At 40.5% G+C, this 24,622-nt stretch overlaps 1 protein-coding gene across 3 annotated transcripts in view; it reads right to left on the bottom strand.

Moving 5' to 3' along the window:
- Positions 1–24,622, bottom strand: part of specc1 (sperm antigen with calponin homology and coiled-coil domains 1) — a 67,581-nt gene that overhangs the window by 37,930 nt on the left and 5,029 nt on the right. Inside the window, exons 1-3 of one of the 3 annotated variants that reach the window (XM_062407012.1) lie at positions 18,913–19,072; positions 14,475–14,660; positions 14,185–14,320 (exon numbers count right to left, since the gene is read on the bottom strand). In XM_062407012.1, coding sequence (XP_062262996.1) covers positions 14,185–14,320; positions 14,475–14,636 — 298 coding nt within the window. In that variant the 5' untranslated portion in view covers positions 14,637–14,660; positions 18,913–19,072. Of the gene's footprint in view, positions 1–4,941; positions 5,288–14,184; positions 14,321–14,474; positions 14,661–18,912; positions 19,073–24,622 lie in introns of those variants that run through there. The other 2 variants (XM_062407013.1, XM_062407014.1) reach the window with 2 other exon arrangements.

The following is a 24,622-nucleotide window of genomic DNA, read 5'->3' as shown; positions in this document are numbered from 1 at the left end:
CGGTGATGCACCGTCTGAGACTTAACCAACAGAGTCAACAAACTCTGCATAAAGCAAAAAAAGTTCTGCAATGCATTCGAGTACAATTAAGTTGACAAACAACATCTCATTCATTACTGACACTCATGACCTGAGTCAAGAGTGTTTCAGTTTGACAGCAGGACTGATTGATTTCATGTTCAGATTTTGAAAAGCTCTTAATTAAGTCTCTGCGTTGGTACTTCGATAGCCCCACTTGTTTTTAGATTTGCTCTACTTGTGATCAACTGCTTGCTTGCACTCAGATATTTGGTTGCTTGGACAGCTTTCCTGCGCTCAAGCTTCAACTCTTCTCCTTGCGCTCACGCTGTTTTTGTGTACGTGAAACATCTGGTCTTTGATTTCTCCTCTGTTCTTGGCATTATTGTTTTCTTAGATCTTTTGGGGAATTTTCCTTTTTTTGTGCAACAAGTCTGTCACATTCCCCAACCCACAGAATGCCAGGTGTAGTGATGATGAATAACTTGTCCTGCCCACTTGCCTTTTAACCAATAATGTGAAATCAATAAATCCTGATCTCAAACTGAAAGAGCAGATTCTTGAATAAAGATAGGAAAAAACCCTAAAAAGCAGGCAGCCGAACTCAACAATCTCAAAGTGAGGATCAACTGCCGCAAGCATCTGACTGATACGCAAACCTCTTGAGTACAACTTTGTCTCGCTATCCATTGAACATTGATCACAGGCATGAGTGGCTTTACATGTCAGATCCAGCTTCAATAACGGAGGGTGTCAGTTTCATACACACATTTTAATTCCATAAATATATGATTTCTGATGTGACCTCAGGCCTAAAGGCTACAATGAACTCTGACGGTCAGTCTGTTGTCTCTGGTTACACAAACAGGACATATAACCAGCACACGCCTCCCTCTGCAAACACAAAACAGTGTGGAATGGCGGGTGTGTTTACTGTACCAGCTGCTCCCTGCCATGGAAAGTATGACTGATGTAGCTTCCTCATGGTGTCCCTGCTATCAGAAGTTGGACAAACTTGTTTCCTCATGTTGAATCCCTGCCCTGTGTCAATTTCCTCTGATATGGTGTTGAGATGGCACAGCAATCTACGCACTTCCACATTCTTTGGCTTGTTGCTCACAGCGGTGTCAGTGTCTGCTACAGCTAGGAGCAGTACTCACCAGGCACAATAAATCAGTGCTTTAAAAGACATTAATAAAGACAGGAATGTATTTACTATCAGTGTTAGAAGTGTCTTGAATGACGAATGTTAACTTGCACATTACATGAGTTCTGCTGCCTGCTAAAAGCAGGCAGCAGAACTCTACAATCTCAAAGCGTGGCAACCACTGAACTGAAATGGGTCTTTTCTTTGGACCTAAGTATCTAAGCCAAGGAGGTTATGTTTTACTCCTGTGCATTCGCTCTTTTCGTTGACCCCATCCCTTCTCACATTCTACACTCTATTGCTCACCACCTTCTTCCTTTTCTCACCCATATTATAAACACTTCCATGTCAAATGGTTGCTTCCCTAACTCTCTGAAGGAAGCAAGAGTGAACCCTCTCCTGATGAAACCCACCTTCAACCCATCTGAAGTAAACGACTACAGACTTGTCTCTCTTCTTTCTTTTCTGTCCAAAGAACTTGCGCGTGCTATCTTTAAACAACTCTCTTCATATCCACACTAGAACAACTTTCTCTGTCCTCACCAGTCTACTTTCAAGTCAGTCCTCTCAACTGAGACTACCCTCCTTGCTGTCACTGAAAAACTTCACACCGCTAAACTAGGCTTTCTCTCCTCTGTGGTCATCCTTCTCGACCTTTGTGCTGCGTATGACATGGCGAACCACCAGATCCTTATTTCCTCCCTTCAGGATCTTGGTGTCTCAGGCTCTGCTCTCTCCCTGCTCTCATCCTACCACAGAAACTGTACCTACCGGGTAACTTGGAGAAGATCTGTGTCAGAACCTTTTCCTCTTATTAATGGGGACCCTCAAGGTCCCATCCTGGGTCCTCTCCTCTTTTCTCTGTACATCAACTCTCTTGGCTCTGTTATTCACTCACATGGCTTTCCCACCAAAACTACGCAGATGACCCCCCACTATTTCTCTCTTTTCCCCAGTCTGAAACACAGGTTACAGCACAAATATTGTCACAAAAGACATGTCTGACACACAACCCTCAGTGGATGTCCGCACACCCCTTGAAAAATCCAACTTTAGAAGACTGACCTAGTTTTCCTTTCATGGAAGAGCTCTCCCACCCATGACCTTACTATCACCATTGACAAATCTGTGGTAGCCCACATCTAGACCGCACCTGCTTCACTGGTGGTTACCAGTGGCTTCCCGGATCTGCTTCAAGACATAGTATCTGCATACCATTCTGAGCGTAAAATGAACCCATCTTACATCGGGGACATGGTTAAATCTTACAACCCAGCCCTCCATGCTGCTCTGCATCGGCCAATCGGCTTGCGGCTCCCTCACTGCGAGGGAAACCTAGATACTCAACAAAATCACGACTGTTTGCTGTCCTCTCTCCGAAATTGCTGAACGAGCTCCCCATTGATATCAGAAGAGCACAAAGTCTACACATCTTCCGCCACAGGCTAAAAACACATCTCTTCCTATTAATAAGTCATGGATCTTAATGACAAATAGAGGCATATTTAGAGAACTGATATCTATGCATGTGTGAAATTTGGTGTAGCTTGATTGAAGTTAAGGTAGAGGAATACAATCGAGTTCTCGTGCTATGATAGAGATGGCGGCTAAATCTCAACGACAAATCTCGGATGTCCTTATCATGGAGCTAGCTGAGCTTGGTTTCTACACCAATATACCAATCTCCATTCAAAAATGTATCCTTAATGCTGCTGTGCTGCTGTGAACAGAAAGAACAATGTTATTCCAGTGACAATATGCCAACTGCTATATTGATAGTATCCCCAACTCTTTGCTTTTCCATGTTTTTGGCAGTGTCCTCAACATTACAGCTCCCTTTAGGCATCCAATCAAAGTTTGGCAAAAACCACAAGAGTGCGAACTTTCCCATTTTTGCCCACATGTAAGTCACAACAATCTATTTTACCTCACTACACAAACATGTTTTCGCTTTGGTTTGATCCTGAGCCAAAACGGGTATGAGCGACCGAGTCCTGCAAATAGACCCACTGTTATTGGGCTATATATTACTGACAATTCATCAACGGCTGACAACATGCTGACCACAGGCGCTTGTCCTGGCTGCTCTCCTGGTGAGCCCGTGGGGAGACAGGAAGGCTCAATGTAGTAGCCCTTGGTGTAGTTTGCTGCTGATAACAACCTCCTTATCACTGTAGCAGACAGCTTACTCCATACCCTGCCACTTCACAGATAACGCCATCAATCAAATTTGAATGGTTCCTCATATTCCCACGTTTCTTTCCCTGCGTCCAGCACCAGAGCTGTTATTCTGTCTGACAAGCCTCAGCTGGCTCAGTTTCAGCATCTGGGTAGAACGGATGCTAACATGGAGAGTGGAGACTTCACTGCTCTTATCCATTATTATCCTGCTGTTCAAACAAAGCAGATAGTGAACTAGTGCTTCAATTAGAGGTTTAAAAGTCTGCATACTTACTATTTTTATACTTGTGAGAATTGATTCAAGGGCTTCTCTGACCCCCTCCCTCAGTACTCATTCATCTACAGCTTCATATCACAAATGGACATAATGAAAAATCAAGCTATTTAATAATCAATTCTCATTTACTGTAGAGGCTCGAAGTGGGAAGTCAATCGATATAAAACATATAGCTGAGTCAGCTAAAACGTTGGTTCATGTGGTAAGTTTGGAAAATAAAGATCATGGAGTCCTGTACGAAGCAGAGTTTAAATATATTTCATAGCCTGGAGAACAAGAACAATATTGGATTTTTTTACAATTAATATATAATAACTTGTTCAATCAAAGATAGTATTAATAGCTTTCTTTCCTCCTATGTCTTTATTCTACAATCATTGGCTCTGTGTATCATGCATTAACTGTGCACTCTGCACTGTATGCTGTATGTGCATCTGGAGAAGAAACTGGGAGCTAATCTTTTCAAGCATGCAGCAGCTTGCTACCACCAATCTGAGCCTACTGTGCTCTATCTTCAAGCAACACATGCAACTGCTATGAAATGATGCAGCTTTAACACCCACGGCTGACATAACACTCCACTGTGTGTTTGTGTGCGAGTCTGCTCAGTTCAGTTTCCACTTCGTTTAGCTGGAAACATGCAAATAAAATCACATACCGGCACAAAGATATACGATAAAGCTCTATTTGTACAAATGCCTTTTGTGTGACTGTAAAAATATGAGGGGGATATGCGCTTATACACAACACATGAGATGCAAATTCTTGTTTTGTTTATGAAATCCAGAGACTAGAAATGAGGAGAAGGTTGGTTGTGAATTGATTGTGAAGTTGTTGCCGAATGCAGTTCAGAGGGACTTTGAAATGGAAATCTTACTGAGGAGCAGCAAACTCAGAGCAGTGGAGGGCAGGTTTTCTCACGCTTAGCACTCCCTCAGCCTTTTCCCCCTCCTGACTCGGAAGATCCACACACAGGTGCACCCATATTCACACAAACAGACCTGTACTGACTGAACAAAGAAACGTGACACACCTGTTCCATGACTCTACAAAAAAAAACGTAAACTCGTGGAAACAGCTGCTATAACTCCAGGCTATAGTAATCAGAACTCAGCAGTCAGTACTATTTTGTAGTCAACACTCGTTAGTCAGGACCTGTCTGTCAGAGATGTACTCAAATATGACATGACAGGAGATTAAGCTCATTTCTGTTTTATTTAACAAACTAATGTCTTTTCCTTTAACATCAACAGAGATAGACAAGACACAAAGAGGGACGAGTGATGCTGAGAAACATCACGATACAAGAGAAGCAGACCTGACTCTGTTTCCTCCTGTCTCCCCGCCTGGTTCCCCATAGTGGTCCACTCCGCGACACCCACACTCCACACCGGGGTGGACTTATCCAAGAATCCGTGGCTGCAGGGGTGGTGTGTGAGCGTGTGTAGGTTTTTGTCTCTGCTCAGCACTCACAACCAAAAGCGCCCTGTAAAATAGACTGGAAACCATGAGACGTATTCTTCCCTCCTTCTGTTCTTCTTTTCTTGTCTCCAATCCTTCCCAGGACTGTGCGAGTGTGTGTATGCATTTGTGAGGAAGCGGGCTGCGTGTCCTGTCAGTGAGTGACTATGAGCGTGTGTGTATGTGTGTGCGTGTGTGTGCGTGTGTGTGTGTGTCCTCCAGAACAGTGACAGTATGTCACACTGGCAGGGAGGCGGGTAGGAAGCGTCGTGTTCACTTCATTATTGCTGTGATGACTAGAATCAGCTCAGAGGAGGAGTGGCTTTCCCGGGCCACACACACACACACACACACATGCACATCAACACGCCTCCTCCCATTTCTGTCAGCCAATTTACTCACACCACTATGAGTTAAACAATGGTGAGATGAACCGTCCCTCTCAGTGGTACTGAAAGGACGAGTATGAGAGAGAGTGAAAGGAGGGCGGAGGGAGAAAGGAAGGAAAGAAGAGCTCAAGTAAAGGAAAGGCACTATTTGTGTTTTTGGCAGAAGGGGACAGTACAGCTCTTGTCTTTTTTTTTTTCGAGTGAACTTGCAGCTTGGGACCTCAAACAAAATCTCCCATCCTCTCCCTCCCCCCACATAGAATCACAACTGCCATTACCCAACAGATGTCTTCATAAATGGGGAGAGGAGATGCTGTGCCGGGGATCAGAGGCCACCCCAGACTCTGGTCTTTTCCCCCTGCAGGACGCCCAGCAGGAGACAATAGCATTCATGTGTGTGTGTCTATGTGAGTGTGCCTGTACATGTTTATAAGCACGGGGGGTCATGTTCTATTTTTGGTGAGGTTGGGTGAAGTTGGTATTAGGATGGCTTGTTATTTTCTGCCCTTTCTCATTCACAATGCACGCACTGGTTACATTGATATGATGGCAAGAGATAGAGGGAGAAACCAAGTTAGAATGAAGAATGACCTGTCATTTTAAGTCTCTTCCAGTGTTCAATGTTGTGTCATAGTAAGTGAATGTGTGTAAACAGCTTTCAGAATATTTGGCTAATACTAACTCTTCTCTTTAATTTGTTAAAAAGTTATTAAAATTGATTTGAGATCAAGAAATACTATAATAATCCTAAACAACAAATTACACAAAGTATAACGGCACTATTTTATTGACTAAAAACAGTTCAAAAGGGAAATCAATTTAGATAAATTACAGATGTTTTACTTGATCATTTTTGGAGCTGATGTGGGATATATATATATATATATATATATATATATATATATATTTGGTTCTAATGATTCGTAAAAATTCCTTTATAAAACCTTTATGACAAAGAACTTTAATTAAGGCTTGACATTTTATGTTATATTGTTTACCAACTACTAAAAAAGATGAAAATTAAAGTTATCAATTGTGTTAATATAACAATTTGAACAAACTTAATTCATTTGTGTATTACCAAGTGAAGAATGGTTGTTAAACGGCCCGTCCATTTTCTATTTTTCATAGCAGTTTAACCATAAACATTATTATAAATGAATATAAATAAGAAAACAGGGAAGGTGAGAGAACAAGTGAAAGGCCGTTTTTTCTTATCAGCCAGCTGATAAATCTGTTTGGCTCTGCTTGTGACAGCCAAAGCTTTATCCAACCTCAGTTAACAGTTAATAATTACATAATTTACATCACCGTGATAACTGTGATAGAGTATGCTTTTGTGATCATCAATCATTGAAACCCTCTTAGCCAACAGCACAAGTCAGTGTGAAGTATTATCCATCAGAAACCAAAATTCTTATTTCATCCTTACTTTACTATATTTTTTTAAAGCCATACTTGAAACAGATATTTGTAGGTGTATGGGCACCTACAGTGTGTTGCATAAGCTCAGAGCTACCAGCCTTTTTCATTCCTGCTCAGCGCTGAGAAGAACCATGAAAATGAAAGTGAAAAATGTATTTGATGCATAAACTACTCTCAGCCCCAGAAAATCCTTTTAAAAATTATCCACAGGCTGTAAAGAAGGGCTAGTTTGCATCGTGATTTTGCTCATGTCAGGATGAATACTGCCTGCTACAATACTGTACACGGCTGGTTCCAAACCTTTCCTATCTTATAAATGATGCAAACACCGCTGGTAGTTTGTTCCCCCTTGCTTAATATTCTCCTCTCTCCTAATCTTGGAACAGCACATTCACCTCAGTAAACAAACATGCCAGTAATCCAGCTAAGAATTTTCTCCTCACTGCAGGACGTCCATCTCTGTGGGTCCTTCAGGCCTCTTTCAAGATCTGGCAATACCATTTCACTCTGTCGTGCATCTTTATGGGGACTTAGTTGGGTCACAAAGAGAAGAATTTCAGATTTGATGCCAAAACTCTTGTCATCAAACCAAAAACAGGGCTAGGTGTCTTTTTGTCTCAGTTGATCAGTAAACACAGTGTTGATTCTTGCTTTTGAAACAAACCCACAGTATTGAGTAGGTGTAAAGCTATCGCAGCTTACCATAATCCTTTCTATACTGCATGCATAATAAACGGAGGGGTAAAAGACCATACTGTATATCTTACTTCTAAGGGAGGACAGTATGGAGGATGCAGAAGGCGTGGGTAACTTTGCATGCATATTGTTAAGTGTCCATCTGCATGCTGACCCGTATATGTCTTCTTGCTGTTTGTGCCGGTGTGCGTCTGTCATGGCTGAGTGCTTATGCAGGTTGGGGCGTCCCAGTGAACTGAGCCATGTTTGATTAATTTATCTGACAGATATGAGGAGCTCGAGCACCATACTTCTCCCCTCTGATGCCTCGCAAACCCGGACACACACTGACAGGGCCCTGCTGGGAATACATTGCTGGTGTCTGGAGTCGGAGTTGGGCAGTGAAACACACACACACACACACACACACGCACACGCACGCACGCACGCACGCACGCACGCACGCACGCACGCACGCACGCACACACGCACACACGCACACACGCACACGCACGCACACGCACGCTCTTCTTCTCCTTGACTGAGACCATTGAGGTCATCTGACATTTTCATCATAAATCCATCCTCTCCTGTCTCTCCCGACAGTCAATTGGCGCTATAAGGAAATGATGCAGGCTACGAGCGGATGAATCAGGAACAGAAAGTGATCTGATGTTGCCAACAAGACTCACATGTGACTAACAAACTAAGAGGAACCTTGTGTCCATCACTCTCTGAGAACAGACCTCTCCTACAGCAGAGACTGGAAGATAACACAAATAGTCACCTGTGTTAGGTTAGGTTGATGGATTAATAAAGAATGACAAAGCAAAAAACTATGATGGTAGCTAGGTGCATACCCCCGACCAAGACAACAGTTCCCTTAAATTCAATTCAAGCTGCACCAAATAAATAGCTCTCCCCTACATATGAATGCAAAATCAATATGCCTTTTTTCATTAGATGAATTTTTCCCAGGGATATCAGTGAAATATCACTCTCAATGTCAAAGACAGTACAACAACAAAAAAATAACTTCTGACTAATAGTGCATCCTTCCACCAAGATTCATGGTAATACATCCAGTCGTTGTTTACGTATCTTGCTTACAAACAAACAAACTAACAAACAGACAGGGGTGAAAACATAACCTCCTTGGCGAAAGTAATAAATTTGGTCCCTTATACGATGCCTTTGAATCAGCACGTATAAAAATAATGATTATAATTATCATTAGTTCTGAATGTGAGACAACATGTTACTGTTGTGTGTTTAGAATCAGAAGTACGTCCTTCACGGATGAGAAGGACAGAAACGTGAACACTATGGCATGAGGGAAAAGCTAAGCTGATCCCAATCATTCACTTTGGTCTTCATGCTCATTGAAGTGACAGTATAACCCCCGACATGTGCCACCCCCTCAGAACGAAGAAACCCACTGACACCGACAGGCGCACGTGTTTTCAAATGTGCAGTCAAAGACTCAAAAGGTTTGCTCTCAATTTTACCTGAAGGCAAAATGTGATATTAGATTCTGCAAATATTCACAAATGTAACAGGGAACACACTATGAAAACAACACTTAAGCGCTACACTACAGCCATTTAAAAATCCTACTCTTACAACAATCCCTGTACGAGTACTCAAAATGATTACACAAAAGTTTATTTTTGAAATCATGTATTTGTATAATAAACATAAAATCTCCTATGATAGTCTCTGTGATGCCACTGTGATGCTAGTGCTGCTGACTCTTCAAATCTATTGTCTGAGGTATCACCACTGAAACAAAACTGTAAAAAAACTTACAAAAGCAGCAGTAGAATGACACAGAGGTGAAGTATCAGTAGACGTAGATACACGCTGAAGTAGTGTTTACAAGCTGACACTTGTTATTTAAGACAATCTAAAGCAGTAAAGTTTTATATGCCGCTTATCACTACTATTAACGATCAGTGTGCACGCATCGAGGGAAAAGAGGTGTAGAAAATGCCTGTCAATGAAGTGCCAGTTTACAAAGTTATGCCCTGCTGCCACCCCTGCTAGGCTTGTTATTTATAGAGCAGGAAGTCTTATCTTTTGTCTCTCCTCCATGCACGCTCCACAGGGACTTCTCTCCGAGTGAAAGCTATGCTGAATTATTGATGAAACGTTTTAAATAAGTTATCAGGACGTGGCTGGGTTTTAACCCGTTGTCTGACAGCATGGTAGAATTGGTAAAGTGCGAACTGGGATGGGACAAGACCCCATTAGCAACAATAACAGTTTTGACACATGCTGCGAGGGCAGGGAAGGGTGGGGTCAGACTGTCGGTCAAGACTGTCACTCAGCGTGTTTGTGTTCTGATTTATACCCTTAAGTTCTTTTTGTTCTTTGCATTATGAAATCATATTCAGTCTGTTGAATAACCTTCTTTTATAAATAGTCATTTTATCACAAAAATATATTGACTACAATGAAATCTGCCATTTGCGGGTACATGCTGTCTGATATCTAGTAGGAATTGGCGATGAGATGGTAACACAAAATATTTTAAAAGATCAAGATTAAAAATAGCAGTTGGTGCCTAGCGTAGGCAGGCTGGATTGATTTCATCCAGGGAAAGAGGGCATCACATATCAGCTCCATGATTATAAAAAGATGGGAGAAAATGTGTGCTCTCAAAGCACTGCAGTAGTTTCCAAATGATAGGGATTAGCATAATTATCGTCTGTGTTGTTTCTTTGATTTTCTATGTATGCACAGTATCCCAGGCACGACCTAGTTCTGATGGAGCTTGTGAAAATAAATACTGCATCTCGCCACTGCCGCCCTCATTCCTAACGTTTAATTAATGATTTGCTCAATGTGATGTGATGTGGGTGTAAATTACCGTCCATGAAAAGATGACACTAGATTTGGTGTTGCACAACGATGGAGCGCATCCACAGTCTAATCACAACATGTACTTGACAGCCTTCGAGAAAAGCCTGGATTTCTTTCCATCATGATGAACAATCTTTTCTCTGTTTGTTAGAGACCAATAAGTCCAGAACATGTTTATTCCAAAATGTCATGATGCAATGTTTGCAATTTTTCATCCACAAACTAAACCATCTTCAGAGAGATGTTGTTACTCCCTTCCACATGAATAAATGCACTTTATCTCAAAGAGTTGAAAATACCACAGATCATCACCTCAATCTATATTCAAATCATGGCATTTCCCCTGTGTGGATATTTCAGCAGACCTCTCAGGTCAGGTGCAGTCACTTAGAAGCAGGCAGCAGACTAAATGATGACTGTCACCGCTTGCTTGCATACATAGTTTACCATCACTGCTCTTTCAGGTGTCCGATTTGATTTTCCAGTTCCTGATTAGCTCGCTTTCTGTAACCTGTTTGACAGATCCTCTCACTGTCTGCCTTCATACGTCTTGACAAGTGGCTTCTTAGAGTCCCACTCCCAGCCCAGGTGGACGACCTGATGGGAACGTCGCGTTTAGCAAAAGCACCATTCTTGCCATGTGTCTACATTTATACATAAGTATAGGATATTATACTAACTGGGAATTAATACCAGTTTGAGAGTATTTCATAAAGTTTTAGTTTAGTTTAATAGCTCAGGTAAGTTTTTATTTCAATTGGTATTTCTAGTAAGAACTGGTTCTACATTTTCTCCATATACACTTCATATTTTTATTTTCATTTAAAATACGCTCTATGTATAAGTCCATCTAATCTAATTTTATATGTTTGATGAGATCAAACATCAATAATATTTTAATTAGGAACATAAAAGTATATTAAGCTGGTTATTGTGTATTGTTATTGTGTTTGAGGCTAAGACACTGAGGATAACATTTTTGGAAAAACAAACATCCAATCTGACAGATGATATAAAGGGGCAGATTATTTCATATAAAGCAAACCACTCTGCCCTCTATGAAAGATGGTTATATTTTTTACAAATAAACGTTTTATTTAACATAAATCCTCTCGTCAGCTTTGGCTGGTTACGAGTAATTCGGAAGTAAAACTAGGTCAGATGCAGTACGTTTTAAATCATGAATTTATCATGAACAGCACAGAGTGGGATCCTGTTCCTGTCCTGGGGTGTGAAAAGAAAAAAAAACTAAACTTGGTTAATTAGCACTCAGGCCAGTGAAAGCTGATCATGGTTTAATTGTGATTGAAAGAGCTGAGGGCCTCACTTGGCCCTGGGTTCTCGGCTCCTCCAGAGTCTTTTGTCAAGTAGAATTCAATTATTTTTGCTCCAGCAGCAAAAACCTTTGAAGACAAATCTCACGAGAGCACAGGATCAACACGCTGCGGAGATGAGCCCCCATAAACAAACACAATTATATCCCTCACTAAGGAGTGTGCTCTGAACAACAATAATTACTGCAACCAAATCCCAGTCATAATCATCATCCATATTTGTACAACACACACAGAAATGTGATTCAATCACAGATCGGGAACATGGAAGGAATGGACCACAGCGTCCCAACAACAGCAATGTGTTGCATTTCATGTGAGGCATATTATCACAAAGATGTGGTCTGTCATGTATCTCCACCCTTCTTCTGGCCTTCACATGTTAACACCAGAACAACAATGTCACTTGAATTATTGCAGGTGCCAATCTTGGTTTAATTCTTTCCCTTCATTTTTGCCACACCTTTACAGACAGCTGCACCCAGGTGAACATTCTGGTAGAGAAAGTGAGCAAGGCCTAGGGGCTAGAGCGGGTGTTCTGCAATAAGAAGGTTGCCGGTTCGAATCCCACTCTTTCCCATCTGCATGCCTAAGTGTCCTTGGCAAGATACTGAACCCCTAAAATAGCCCCTCATAATTGCTGAGTGTTCTAAAAATGTAAGTTGCTTTGGACAAAAGCGTCAGCTAAATGACATGTAATGTAAAAGTACAAAAGCATCTCACCGACATCACAGGGTTGATTGTTTGGTTTGCCATAGCAAGCAACACTTTGCTATGGCACAGCACAGTTGTGAAAAACTGTATAAGGTTAAATTTGTACAGTACAAAGACAGCTGACTGGGATTAGGTTAAATAATATGTTAATATTATTAATCAATACATTTGTGATTGGTGACTATTTCATGTGGCCATCACTTATAAACCAATCAACTATGTTTTACAATCAGCTCTAATTAGTAGCTTCTAATGCACACTTCTTAAATTTTGCATTTTTGTCACTTGTGTGTTTTGATCTCTCACAAGCGCCTAACACGATGCCTCTTAGCCAATACAAATATCTGTTATCATTGATGTGCCGATGTTTATCTATCTGTATATCTCTTTGCCTGTCACACCTGATCCTATTTCTTTGCTCTCCATTATCCTGTAAATATTTGAAAGATGTGTCAAGGCGTTGTTTAAATGGGACCAACACATAAATACAATTACCAGAGTCGGAACAACTTTGCAACTGGTGAAATGGTAGCTTCTGAAGAGCATGTGAATGCATTGGTTACAGTAAACAAGCCACTTGACAGGAATGATTGGTTCATGTTTGGCCATATATGAATATGACATCATGTAAACAGACAATTTCTTTTATCATTATTATGATAAACAAAAGATTACGACCCAAAATAACCCATTCATTTCCCCCTGACGTAAGTTTACACAAAATACTAGGTAGCTGTATAACCTTGATAACTGATTATCTTATAACAACATAATAACTTATACTCAACATGTCCAGCTTGACAGGTTTTATATTTAAGGAGACAACAATCTCAACAATTTCAACAATCAATTTAATTAAATCCACAACTCCATTGGAGTTGAATCTTATGGTTTGTCCAAAATCATGTGTGCTAAAGCAGCATTTACTGTATGTGTATATCATAAGCAAGCTATTGTCACATATGTGCTCCTTTTCTTAAGAGCTTTGTTTCTTCAGTGATAAGGCACATGAAAAGACCATTGTATAAACCGCAATACATAAAGTAAGCACACAAGTACACACACTTCACACACTGAAGCAAAGTAACACAAAACACCAGCTATTAACCTAAGCAACATCATTTTTCCTCTCTTGCACTTGGATAGAAAAAAATGAGCAGATATTGTCCAAGCAGACTATGAATGCACCCAGTCTCTTAGTTTTGGATCAAAACCCAGACAACGCTAGTCCTCAGCCACCTGTACCCCACCAGTGCCAACTAAGCACTATGAGAAAAGTGTAAAGAAAAGCAGTTACCACAAGCACTGACTGTGTGTACTGTGATTTAAATGGTGTAATGTGGCCCTCTAGTGGCCTATTGTGGTCAGTTACATTCTTATCATAGTGTTTTCTGTGATAATCTCTAAACCCTGATGCAATTTAAGGATCACGTCAACATTTTTGAGGATTACAGCTCTTTCCCATGTTTACAGCGTTATATTGCTTTTTAAAAACATTGAACCAGAACTGTAAGAGATCATTAGCATAATGTTGGCCACCTTGAGCCACCAGAACAACTAAAGTGTTGAGTAAGTCTTAAACTCTACAGGTGTCATTAGGTGTTTTGACAATGGTGGTTTGGAGCTCTGTTGAACATGTTGATCTGAAACATCCCAAAGCTAATTTTTCATTCCTCTGTATTTATTGTTGTTCCTTACCGGACAGGCTGCGGGGACGGGCCTCGGCCAGATCGGAGATGGCGCCAGTGGTCACAGTTTTCTTCATCCGTGAGCCAAAGGCAGCAGCTCCCAGTGCAGGCTTCGTCAATGCATCCTCACTGCTCGCTCTCTTCAGCTAGAAACACATAGAAACACATCTGCTGTTAATACCATCATTACGGGTCTAATGAGGTTACAATAATCTCCTGAAGTTATTATATTCAAACTGACATCCCTCATGTAAATGTGTCACCATATTAGTGGTAAATTGCCATGTGCTCATGACTCACCCTGCTGAGGCGCTGTTCTGAGGCAAGCATGCTGGAGGATCTGGAGGTCTTCATGGCTGTAGAGGTGGTTGAGGAAGAGGAGGGGACCAAGGAGGCTTGCTTCGCCCGTTCCTGGAGTCCGGGCTTGGGCAGCCCCACCTTGATGGCGCCCGCTTTGAGCATGGCTGTTTGTCAGCTAAAGTACAACTGAGAAAAGTCCAGAGAAAAGGGAAAACATGAAGTTTACGAAAACCTTCTAAATTGTTATTTAGAGGGAAAAAAGAGGAGGATTGATATGCCTGTGTATTCACTGCAGTGCAGCAGATCAGAGCTGGTGGGCAGATTCCTCCAACACAGACTTTCAGTATCTTGTAACTGAAGGTTGCTCTATTTTAACACAGCAAGCCACTGTCTCTGCCTCAAGGAAACACGGCGCAAATATGAACATAGGATTTTCCATTAACTTAAGAGGCACTGACAAGAAAAACATTTAAACGTCTAAAACTAGAATAGCACTTATTGAGGTAAGACCTTCACCAAGGCCAAACCGCTTTTTATGTTCAATCAGATTCCAACAATTTGCAAACACTTGCAGAAATCAGTTCCCGAATATTCTTTCAACAAGATCCACTAATTTTCCCGTGGGAAATAAGTGAAAACGTCACAAAATAAACACCCTATGTCACAAATTTTAGGAAAGTGACTAAAGTTCACTGACTCATACCACATTCCTCAACCAAGTTTTATGTAAATCCATCCAGTAGTTTTTGGAAAAAATTTGTGAAACAAACAAACATACAAAACAACCAACCAACCAACAGACATATAAGGGGTGACACAGGACAATGGAGGTAATTAGTTCAAATGTTTTACAATAATCATTTTATAAATAAAGCATTTTTGCAATACAACTACTCTGAATGAGTAATAATTAGCATTGTTCCCTGTGTGCTATAAAAGCACAGAACAACAGGCAGTATATCTTTGCATTTTGTGAATAAGAACACTACACTGTGATAGAACTGTCTAACAATGGCATTTGTGACCATTCCAAAATATACAAGCCAAGGGTTGCTACAGAGGGCAGCTGGTGGTTTTAGTTTTTCCCACTCTGACAGGATGTGGTCACACAGATTGTTAAAGGTGTGCAATGTGATGTCCAGAAGGAAATGTACTTATCTGGACAACGAGTGGCTGTTGGAAATGGAGGATGGTGAAGTACACTTAACCCAGAGGAGAGTGCACTATTAAAAAGCTCTGCAACTCCCAGAGGATGGGCTGACTCATTGATCAGGGCTGAGGTAAGCTGATCCTCGGCCTCTGACAGACATGGGGAAACCCTCACCTCTCTGCATGCATGTGAACAAGCCATCTCAGGACATGGCCGTCAAAAAGGACAACATCTTATCTCTGATTGTATCCATTTATATTTCATTGTTTTGCTGCAGTGCCTGAAATGTTGCCTTTGTTGCATCATGACAGCTAAAGGCAGGACAAGTGATACCGCAATAAAAAATATGCAGTAGCCAATAGTTGGCGGCAGACCTAAAAATAATGATATTATGCTTAAAAGGAGCAGCATCAACTGTTGCCATCTAAGGTCGGGACCTTTTACACTGCTGCTTTGAGAATTAAGGACTGTGCTTAAGAACACTGTTGTTTACACTTTGTTTATTTGCCTGTATGAGAGCCTGCTGGTCCATCATATGATACAAAGACCTCTCAAGGCAAGATCCTCTGACTAACCCCCCTGTCCAGGGAGTATCAGACCTCAGCTGTGTGATAGCTCCCCTCCCCTCGGATCAGCTTTCATGGTTAGAGCACCGCTCCTTGACAGGCCCACGTTTGACCTGCTTCTTAACCTGCTGTCCTCTTGATGTTGACTCCAGGAGGAAGCGAGGGGGAAATTTAGGATGTTCCCCTTGAGGCTGTATCATTTTAGTTCTAGAAATAAAAGGGGAAACTGAACTACAAATAACAGCTTCAATCAGAGAGTTGTGAAGTGTGATGATTGAAAATGTAAATGTGAAGGTTAAACCAGCTTAAACACTTGAGCATGTTACAGACTCATCCACCTTCTTTGGACCACTTAATTATGCATCTCCATATTACTATGCAGAGATTTGATTCACAGAAGCCAGAGCTGTGTCCCACTTACTTTAAAACAACCCAGTTACCAAGCTAATATGTCTTTGAGAGGCACACAGCAAAGGTGTATTGTGAACTTGAACAAACCTGGAATTAAGACAGTGACTTTGGTATCTCTATTTAAAAGCAACTCAGCTTACAAAAATGGCAAACATTTACTGAACTTAACCACATACCAACATGTAAGATTATGACATTGTGGCTTAAAAAAAAAAAAAAAAAAAAGAAGCTCAATATTGAATTTGCTCTGAAAATACTAAATTAGAAAACCAAATGTAATTTGTGGTCTCCACGGTCATAAGTAATGGGTTGTCATTGACTGTAATTATATTGCTTCCAAAAACAGGCTGATGACTGTAAAAGGCTAAATATGTGACAGAGGATCGTCCTTTCTGACGGTTGCTGCTCGACTTCTCTGCTGCGATGAGATAAGGAGAAAGCACGAGGAGTCAATACCAGCTGATACTTATCTGTTTAGGTCTGTTTGAAACAGTCTCTTGAATATCACCTGATCTGAATCAACCCTGTGGGAGAGGATGATGTGCTTTCTTCACAAAACCAAGATCGAAACTCGTGCAAATTGCTAAAGTCAAGATATACAATAGGTCAAATTTGACATGTCAAATAAGATATAATGACGCCAGTCCTATATTCTATCCATTATTCATGACAACTACTATAATTTAGTTGTACGAAAAAGTGGTATTTATAGTTTTACCACTTGCAGTAGAACTATACTGCTCAGCAAAAATAGCACAGATGTTGAGACAAAACCAATAATTACTCTATACAACCCCCTACTACCGTATATACTGTAACAGGGAAAATACCTTGCATGTACACATTCATTGAGCCAATATGTAACTTGTCCAGCTCAGCTCGCCACAACCACAAATTGCCTCAGATTATGGAAGGAAATCCGAGCTAACCAGCCCTGACCATTCTCTGACCTTAAATGTGGGCTGTTCTGGTACACTGCAGGACGAGCCATGTGCACCACCCCTTAAATGTTCACTTGATGTTTTTGTGTAGAATATGGAGCACATGGGAGTGAAATAAAATCTCCCAGTGCCAGGAACATTCTGTGCATACGAGCAAAGTCACTGCCGTTCATTAAGACCTTAAAAAAGGAAACTGCAAAACAGGCTGCAAAACCTGCTGCACGTTATTAGGCTAAGAGCATTTAGTGACTTGCTTTGCAACAATCAATTATCATTATTCTAGATATTCAAACATTTCACAACAATTACGTTAACATAAACAAAGCTTAAAGTTGAAAATATCATTAAAGAATGTTATTTTCACACTGATTAAATTTTCTTATTCAAGAAATTACTTTTTCTTAGCTGCTTCTAAACAGCACTTGCGCTGTACTGCCCCTGGCAAGTACTGTTTCTACAGCAGCAAAGAGGAAGTGATTTCCGGTAGCTAGCTTATGCTAAAATGTCAACAGTATTTCATGAAAGATAGAGGGAAAGGTATTCTGTGGCTGCACGTTTACAGTTTTTTTTAAAGACCTGTTATTTACTCAGTTTTGAATGTGCTATTCCACAGTTTCATACTGTTACTGCGCTGTTTTAGACTTTGTCTATGGCTATGGCTTCACTTTAACACAGATTCACAGCTGTTGTATATTCCTACAATAGATTATAGTTGATGTTTTTCAGATATGACTGTCAATCTAAAAGAAGTTCAATGACATTCATGTTTTGCATGCATTTGCTTTTCAAAAGGGTTATACCTGGGACAGGTCATACAACAATGACAGCAATTACCACGTCATATAAGGTTACTAGCAAAAAGGTACATATGTTAGTTGCATAGGTTTTTTTAAATGCACTGGTAGAAAAAAAAAAATTACCTATAAGATACTCAGCTAAATGTCTCTGTGTGTCTGTGTCATCACATCCTTTTAAAAATGCTTTGTGGTTTTGTTCAGTGGTTGGTTGGCACCTCAACTTTAAAAACAGCTTCAATGAGCCTTGAGCAATTTGTAACATCACAAGCATAAATACAGCCATCTTTGGTTAGCCAATGCTGTAAAACATTTTGTATATACTAATCCTTGAGTTAAGCAAAGGCCACATTTCACAGACAGTTGTGTGAGAAACTTGGCAGAAACATCAGCAGCAGATGTTGTTCTCACTTTCTTCCAAACTTGAATAAAAATGAATTCAGGTTTTCCTATTACAGCCTGACAATCATCCACCACTTCATATCCCAATATCACCATAGTGAGAAATGAGAGAGAGCGCAAAGGACAGAAACAACTGAATACACAAACAAACCAACAGTGGTGAAGCTCACTCACGTGTTAGGTGCTGAACGCTGTCCTAGAGCCTGCCCTCTGCCCGAGTGCCCTGAAGCACAGCTCACTAAAAAGATTTGCCCTTTGCCGAGCTCCGCAGAGAACCTCTGAGGGCAAAATGAAGGGTCAGGAGCAACGGCTGCCTGCCTCTGTACAGCAGTCAGGATGAGGAAGTACTGCGGGCTGCCAACCGCCGTGCTGTGTGTGCTACTGCCTCTTTCACTCTCTCTCATGCAAAGAGGAAGGGAGCAAGAGAATCTCAGCCATGGGTATGTTTTTCTCCTCTCACAGATTTTCCACACTCTTCCTTACTTGTGAAGGAAAACAGCAATAAAGGGAGAACAGAACAGGACGAGGAGGAGGAGGAGGGGGAGAAATAGAGCTAAAAAATATATAGCATTGAGACTACTGTGCCATACATTGTCTGAATAAGGGTAGTGGTATTTATTATGAGTGATAACACAGCCTAAACCATTGTTCACTGAAAGGCAGGTTCCTGCACTTTGTTCATAGCACAGTGGTGTGCACTTTGATTTAACCTGGGACCATGTGTGTGTGTGTGTGAGTGTGTGTGTGTGTCTGGTTCAACACATAATGGTTCCATTGTAGTCTTAAATTTAAAACCACATGAAGCAAATTCTTGTGCTGTGTCAGTGAAACTACCTCATATGAATCATTCTGACAAAAAAGAATAAAAAATGATTTATGACATAGAAAATGATTGTTTATTTCAAAATGACCTGTAGGCTGTTTTGGCAGCTACCGCCACGGACAAAGCCGATCTTTGTCCGTCAGACACACTTCTTAACGCGAGGGTGGATCATTTGTGTAGGGGTCTCCATTGTGTGCTTTCCCATGCTGGTCTAATTTCAATCTAATTCCAACAACGTACAGCATGTCAGGGCTATAAAGCGTGTGGGTAGAGATCATACCGCGCTGTGGACTGCGATGAAACAAGCTTCAGTTTGTGGCAAGTGGTAAACTGAGGAACTTGGTCGACCACACCCCTCCACCACCACAAATACTTCTTTTTAAAAGGGTGCTTCCAAGGGTTTAGAAACACTTTTTTAAGCTGCACTCTGTTTCACACTGATGCAGATAGAGATAAAGATTCTGAGTGTTACATGTTTTTGACTGTATAGATTCTGTGATGTTTACCCCAGAAGAATGCTACCTCTGTTGATTTCAGCCTTGGTAAATGCTGTCTAAACACTACACCACTCCTGTCTTTATTCACTGCCTGTGGTCACATCCAGTATAACTCTTCACTAAGATGACTATATGGAACCATCTGAAGAGATATTGTAAACAAAAAGATGTTTAATTTTTTTAATCGATTATGGTCAGTTGCTGGGCAGACACACCTGACAGGAGTAATAATTTAAAGATTAACAAACATAACTCAATTTGTCTGGACACCAACTCAATCCTTCATATTATAAAAAAAAAAAACTAAAGTCAAGATGTGGTGAGCCCGAACAGTGGTTAATGTTCCAAAATGTTTGTTTAAATGTATTTTCAACAAAACGCACAATATTTTTTCACTGGCACATTAAATGACTTTTCACCACTGTGAGGTTGATGCTATTATATAACTTTTGTGTCATCTCTTGATGTGTTAAAATATTTCCCCACAAAAATAAAGGTCAACCTCGTTGTGATTCGAGAAGAAAAAGCCATACTACTATAGAAATACTAATAATGAGATACTATGATATGTAAAATAACTGTTGTTTTCCTTTTGCTTAATTTCATACAGCTTGGTGTCACCAGCGGATCGGAACACGTCCAACTCCATTGAGGTGCCCAGAGGAGTCACCAGTGCAGCAAAAAAATAAATGAATAACTCACTTTTCTACTGGTAAACGGATAATGTTATAAGAACAATAACGGTCCAAGGTATCCCAATATAGAACATGTACTTGGAGGAAAAGCAAAGGGCCACTTGACTTCATGTCCCCCTCACTTACTCACAAGCACCGCAAAGATAGACCAGTAAATACCAGCCTACTGAAAATGACAACTTATGTATGAGGACATTTCTTAAGAAGTTTCCAACAGGAATAAGCTTCCAAACTGCCAAGACCTTACATAAATTAAAAACAAACACATAAATGGTGAATTGGGGAACAGCAGGCCTCTACAGTGTGAAACAGGCCAATCATTAATAAATCATGATGGAACATGAAGCCTGTATGGGGCTCGATGAGGTGAGATAGGTCTCAGGGGTGAAACCCCCTCAGTTGGCTCTTGGGCAGCTCCTGCATCTTGATTCTCTGTGTTTTCCCTTCCTCTGGCCACAGGAAACAGCACTGACTGACTCAGACTCTCCACACAGACACAACACTTACACGGGATATGAGAACAAATGCAAAATAGGAAGTGACGGTCATTCAGCATAGTGTATGGCTAAAATAAGACTAAAATATGTCATGATCACTTTAAATTGAGCCTATAGTTCCATTATGAATCTATAACATTGAAACAAATGTTGACGAAGTTTTAGAAAATGTAAATACATATTTGAGATTAAGGGCAAATTAGAACATGAAGGACTCCAATGTATAGTTTTTACTGTTGGTGGAATATGTAGCACTACTCTGTGATGTATACTACAATGATACAATTAAATATAAATAAATATTTGTTTCCCATTTTTCGAGACCTCAAACTATTTGACAAAATACAAAAAGATTCAAACTTAAAGCAGTTTTGTTTCTTATTGTATAACAATAACAGAATAACAGATTTTAACTGTGAGTCAATTCCTTTGAATACAATCTGTTATTGGACTAAGCTGTGATTTCACTGAGCTCGCAGTACTATGGTGTTAAGGATGAGACGGGTGATTGTAACATTAAAAAGGAGTAAGAGAAAATTGGCATTACCTATTTTCATAATTCAACATAGATCAACTGTCAAGGTAAAAGTCAAGCAAAAACATTTTTTGAAGAAAATAAATGTTCATGAATGATATTATAGCAGCTGCTGAAACTGTTTATAATATGATACAATAATTTCATTAGCCATTACTATTGTCATTTAATCTATAAATAAAATAAACTCACTAAAGTTCATATTGGAGTCTAATTTAACTAGACCCTAATATGACAAGGTTAACATGATACGGATGACAGTGTAAGCACACAGGAAATAAGATTCTCAAAAATGAAAGCAGAGATTATATGTGTGTTTTTTTTTATGTTGATGTGTTGCTACTGTTACTGATCTTATGGCCATAACAACAGCTGAACATGTGACCATCCCCTTCAATAGAGCCAGAATAGATTTCTGTTACTAGATCAGTAGTTTGGCACTAGAAAAATAGAGAAACATGTGTGCTTAATGGGCTGAAACAGAAGCTCAGAATTGTGCTTCACCACGTTGGCAGCTCGGACGCATCTGTACAACACCTGGGTCTAAGAAAGTGCAGTGTGAAAACTCATTATCTCAGCTGAAGTGAAACAGGAAGAGGGAGGGATTAGTCTGCATCTCGTGCTGTGAGACGGTCTCTGTTCTCCTTCTGGGTTCCCCCTTTAGTCTGGAGGGACCTGAAACTCGTCCACAACAAGACGCAAACCGTCTTCCCTAAAAGCTGCATCAAGGAAGTCACAGGCTTGTTTCACATAAAACTAGAGAGCGTAGGATCACAACAGACACAATATCCATGAACTTGTTCCATGAACCATGAGTTCTTAGTTGTCTATACTACATTAATCAAATCATAAGCTGGTTAGTAGTTTTACCTGATGTCTAACAGTGGACAGGATTAATTGAACTGGGATGCAACGACACATGAGTTAAACCAAATACTGGCCTAAATGTAGGCACTTTTCAGCACTCTTTGTTTGACAACTCACATTTGTGTAGTGGGCCATCATTTTGATCTGCTTGCATGTGACAAGATCTGTACATGCCGAAGGCCTTAAAACTGCCTCACTTGCTTTTGTAAGTGTCTGCAAAGTCACATTTTGTCATGTCATGTTAATACAGGCACTCATTGACATAGTGTATGTATTCCATGGGCCCTTAATCTAATCTAACCTAAAACCGACCCTAACCTGAACCCTAAAACCAAGTCTTAACACTCTAAAAGCCCCTTGAGGTTGTGAGGGCCAGAATGTCCTCACTTTTCCAAAATACCATTACTCCCAAAGGTCTGAAGCCTGAAACATGCTTCTGCGACTGCGTCTGCGTCTTTTCACGCCGCTGTGGCGCAAGACTCGTTTTCATTCATGCTTCCCCAACCGTTGCGCGTCTTACAAAGCAATTCTGCGCCAGAACACTAGGCGGAGTAATGCTTTTTGTCGAGACGACCTTAGAGACGCCTTCTTTCTTCTTCGTCGATTGTTTATTTATATAGCCACTGCGGCTCCTCGTAGCCTTTTTCTGGCGGACAAATCCGCCAGTCAGTGACAGGTTATACAAGTGATCATACTATCGGATATCTTCTGCCAAGTGCTCTTCTATATGGTCCATATTCGTTCTTCTAAATCTTCCGTGATTTCTGCCGGTTTTATGGGGCATGAAACCGGAAATGCAGCTCCAGAAGGGATGTAGAGCAGACCAATCACAGCCTTGCGGGCTGAGGGAGCTTGCGGAGCTTTGCCGTAAATTTTAGAAAAGGGGGTCGACACCCGTCAGCACGTAAGGAGGGATACATAAGCACGTAAGGGACCCGGAAGGGCTCTTGCGCTTACGGGCCCGTGAAAACGCAGAAGCATGTTTCAGGCTTAACAGTCAAACTGATTCTCAACACACACACACCCCCCAACCCCCCAGACACAAACACACAAACACACAGAATGACTAACACAATATTTACAGCTGTAAATGTGTGACATTTTCTGCAGAGACAGCAGCAAACAAGAATTATGATCACAACCAATATTCTAAACAAACTAGAACAGCTGTGCAAACACTATTTAAAGTGTTCAGACTCCTGGGAATAAAGAACCTGAACATCCAGCCATTATTCAACACCTCAAAAGAGCTGAACTATGTAGGTTTGCACATACATCTTGTTTGATGCTATAAGCCTTCATGCTAACCACCATTGTACACAGAGCCACTGCTTTAAATATTGCTGGAAAGAGTCAATCAAGAGCCGTAACAAGTCTTCAAGAATGATTTTATAATTTATAAATAAAAACACAGAAAAACTCCTCCTTACCAAACTTTCAAAAAAACAAGTGTTTGCTAGGCTCATTAAATGTGATGTATCATGGCCAAGAGGCACGAAAAGGAATACAAAGTTCCCAATTAACATCTGATTATTGACACAATATTAACAGCTATTTACATTATATTGTGTACTTGAATTTAACTTTTAAAAGTCCACATTCTCGGATTACAGACCACTGCCCAAACTTTACACAGGATTAAAAAAATAAATAAAGTATCAGTCCTCTCAGGATAAATGCCTGTGTTATCTTTTCGGCTGTTGGTGCTATATTCTATGTGTGGAATTGATCAACTTAATGCATATAAATAAGATTTAAAAAACTTGTAATCAAGAATTATCATCCAGATCTAATTGTCATCATCCCCAAAAAGAATGAATGATGAACTTATTGCAATCAGAGACATTCCTTACCCCCTAAAAAAAAAAAATCACTATTCTGTTTTCACCAGGCCTAAAGTATATGGATACAGTCTTCATGCATATTTCATCTACTTCATCCTGCGTTTCATCTGTCTCAGAGCTGGCTCC

This window comes from Platichthys flesus, chromosome 15 (assembly GCF_949316205.1).
Source record: "Platichthys flesus chromosome 15, fPlaFle2.1, whole genome shotgun sequence".
Classification (NCBI taxonomy): domain Eukaryota; kingdom Metazoa; phylum Chordata; class Actinopteri; order Pleuronectiformes; family Pleuronectidae; genus Platichthys; species Platichthys flesus.
This window is presented reverse-complemented; position numbering and strand designations above follow the sequence as displayed.